Raw genomic sequence first — 3,146 nt, forward strand, 5'->3', positions numbered from 1 at the left:
CTTCTGTGTGGAAAGCACACTTCCTTTCTCCATCTTTAGTCTCTAACAAATACTCCACAGCAGCCATTCCCATGGCTCTGAAAGCATCCTCGGTGCTGTCAGTATCTACAGATTACCTGAAGCATGCAGCAATATGCAAGCAGGTTACTTATAAGGACTACATTTTGTGTAAGAGACCAGCATGTATGCAGAGGTATGGAAGCAACCACCTGTGGACAGTGGGCAGGGCTGTATGGAGAGAGGTGACGGAACTGTCATGGAAGGAAGCAGTGTGTTAGCCTTGAGGATATGGCCACTGGCTGACCACCGCTGCTGTGTAGATGATGAGTGTCCTAGACAGGAGGCAGGGCTGTAGGCAACAATCATTCTAAATTCCTGAGCATAGCATCTGGCTTGTGGTAACTGGCAATAAATACTGTTTTCTTCTTTCTTTCTTTCCTCCTTCCTTCTATCTTTTCTTCCTTCCTTCCTTTTTTCCATAAAGTGAGGGGTTTTTTTATTTGTTTTTGTTTTAATTATAGGTAAAAGGCCACTTAGGTGACTTTAAAAAATATCTTTACCCATTCATGACAAAATTTAAAGAGCTCCTGTCCTCCCTGTACTCTCTGTTCTACTATTGGAGTTACATAAGAAGGGGCTATGTAAACACTGGCTATGTGGCAGTACCTGCTTTGGTACCCACAGAATGCTAAGTCATGTCCACTGTTCCAGGCATTTCAATGGCTTTCCCCTCAACATCTGAACCTATGGAATGCCCTCCAATCCCTCCACTGGTCACCATTCCTCCTGGTTTGATCTCCACAGCACACCGGGCATGCATGTTCCCCACATCGCAGGCCTGTTCTCCCTCTGCATTTGCCGGTGCAGCTGCCTAGAAGGCTCCTCTCTCAGATACTCAGCCTTGGTCTCCAGAGACTTCCAGGACTTGAGGCCAGCGTCATCTCTCAGAAAGGCCTGCCTTGATCACTCTGCTTGACAGGATGCCATCTCTAATGGCAAAAATCTTAATTTCCATTTAAATGCTTTCTCACTGGCATTCAAAAGCACACTGTCTCTGACACAGGTGTTTATATCACTGATTTAAACCTTCACAGTAATATAAAATCTACCGGGAGAAAGACGCTTTCCTGTTTCTTCATGGCTGTTTCCCCGGTGTCTAGAGCAATGTTTGTCTCATAGTAATTGGTTATTTCTGAGTGAATAATTAAACCCCAGAGGCATTTTTTACTTATTACAATTACATTTTTACATAACCATCGAACCATCAGAACAAACCTTTGGCCATTTGACCACAAACAAAATAGGTCACTACTCACGTCCCCCTTTCCGGTTCTCTTTGCTGGCAGATCTAATCACCTTGCTTCGAATTTAGCATGGTGTGAGCCCTTTAGCTAAATGGGTCCCGGTGGTTTCACAGTTATGCTTCTGCATCAACATTTTGTATTCGAACGCTATGTTCTGTTTCTATTCTACTACTGTTTGTTTTGTGTTTTTCTTCAGTTTTATTCCCAGATTATTGAAGTTTAAAATAATGATTTTTTCCCTAGTCCTTTTTATTTAGATACGTTTTTTTCTAGTCTTTTTGACTTGGGTTCTTACAGTAAAGTTTAAGAAGAGCCTCCTTATCTTTCTCTATATTCATTTTCTTATACTCTTCCTCCACTTTTGCTAGCCATGATGGGAAAACCAAGACTTGCTTTTTCTCAACAACAACACCAACAACAACAACAAAATTACTGGTGCTATGAATTCCCCCTACACTTATCAAAACAGCAATTCCCTCCACTTTCTGTTCACCCTATGTAAACATTATAGTGAAGCTTATTTGCTGACTCGAAGACTTTCTTCTTGACTCAGACCGTTGGCAATGTACACAATTCTAACAAGAAGCTCTGGAGTTGGAAGTCCACGTGTCATAACACATAGAATAGTCATATTTGAAAGCAACTGCTTTAAGACAGATGTCAGTGGGTTCAGTTAGCCAGTAGAACGGAATAGTGTGTCATCATCATTTTATAGACTTTCTGCCTGAGCTCCTGGCCTCTTACATCTCAGCCATCCTCTAGTCGTGTGCTTCATCTGAACAACCTTCCATGTTTCTTTAGCTTGTATCACTAAATCCTCTGGTAGATAAGAGTGCTACTTTCAGTCAGTGTTGAAGGGTTAATTCCTGACTGTTTTTGGTACCTTGTGTGGTACATCCATTTAAACCCGTTATACTTTGCAAGATAGAAACAGCCAGCTTTTTAAAAAATTAAATAAAATTATACACACACCACCACCACCACCACCACCACCACCACCACCACCACCACCACCACCAGCAGCAGCAGCAGCAGCAGCACCAGCAGCTTTTGATTGAATTCAAGTCTTTGATTTTGACTGTGACTTTTCCCCAAGATTATCCTCCTTTCTGGGAGACAGAGACATTAGCCATTAAATCTACACTCTGCACTGTGAAGGGACTCTGAGGTTGCTGTGAAGTACAGCTAGGCCACACTGTCCACATTCTGTAGATGAACTCGGAACTGGCAATTGATTGCATCAACAGCTCTTGAAACATGACTTTGCTCATATACATAAAATATTCTTTCTTCAGGATTTTCAACAAAGTCTGAATAGGGGAAGTGATGCTCAGGTTTCCTGCTGCCTAATCGAATAAAAATGGAATGCATGACCTTCCCAGAACTGTGGTTTTCTGCAGGCAGGCTGCCACAGTATTTAACACTAACATAGACGTAGACCTGCTTCTCACCTTCAAAGCAGTGACTTAAACCCACAAGTTTCAGAGGAAAATTTAACTCTGGAAGATAATTCAAATGCCAGAGAAGAAAAGCTGCTTACCTGGGGGAGGAGCTGGAGGGGATGCCTGCTTAGGCTCTTGGGTCCTGGCTAGGTTTAAGTCAGCGTAGACCACTGATGCATCCATTGTAGGTGGAGGGACTTGACAGTGAACTTGTGGACAGGAACAGACTCCAAGGTCTGTGAGTTGAAATGAGCGAAAAAGGAAGTCCACTGCACACTCTCTGCTGTGTGGGTCCACACCCACCCACACTGGTAGCTGAGGGTTTCTCCATAGTTACTGACCGTGGTGCCTGTCTTGCTCACAGAGCTTACTTTTTTTTTTTAAGGAAACAATTGCAACA

General features: G+C 42.8%; 1 protein-coding gene across 1 annotated transcript in view; it reads right to left on the reverse strand.

Moving 5' to 3' along the window:
* Positions 1 to 2,929, reverse strand: part of LOC101982479 (killer cell lectin-like receptor subfamily B member 1B allele C) — a 13,078-nt gene extending 10,149 nt beyond the window's left edge. The window contains exon 1 of the mRNA XM_005371944.1: positions 2,845 to 2,929. Within this exon, the coding sequence (XP_005372001.1) occupies positions 2,845 to 2,929 (85 nt within the window). The remainder of the gene's footprint in view (positions 1 to 2,844) is intronic.
* Between the last annotated feature and the right edge of the window lie 217 nt (positions 2,930 to 3,146).

Source organism: Microtus ochrogaster, unplaced genomic scaffold, assembly GCF_000317375.1.
Source record: "Microtus ochrogaster isolate Prairie Vole_2 unplaced genomic scaffold, MicOch1.0 UNK142, whole genome shotgun sequence".
Classification (NCBI taxonomy): Eukaryota; Metazoa; Chordata; class Mammalia; order Rodentia; family Cricetidae; genus Microtus; species Microtus ochrogaster.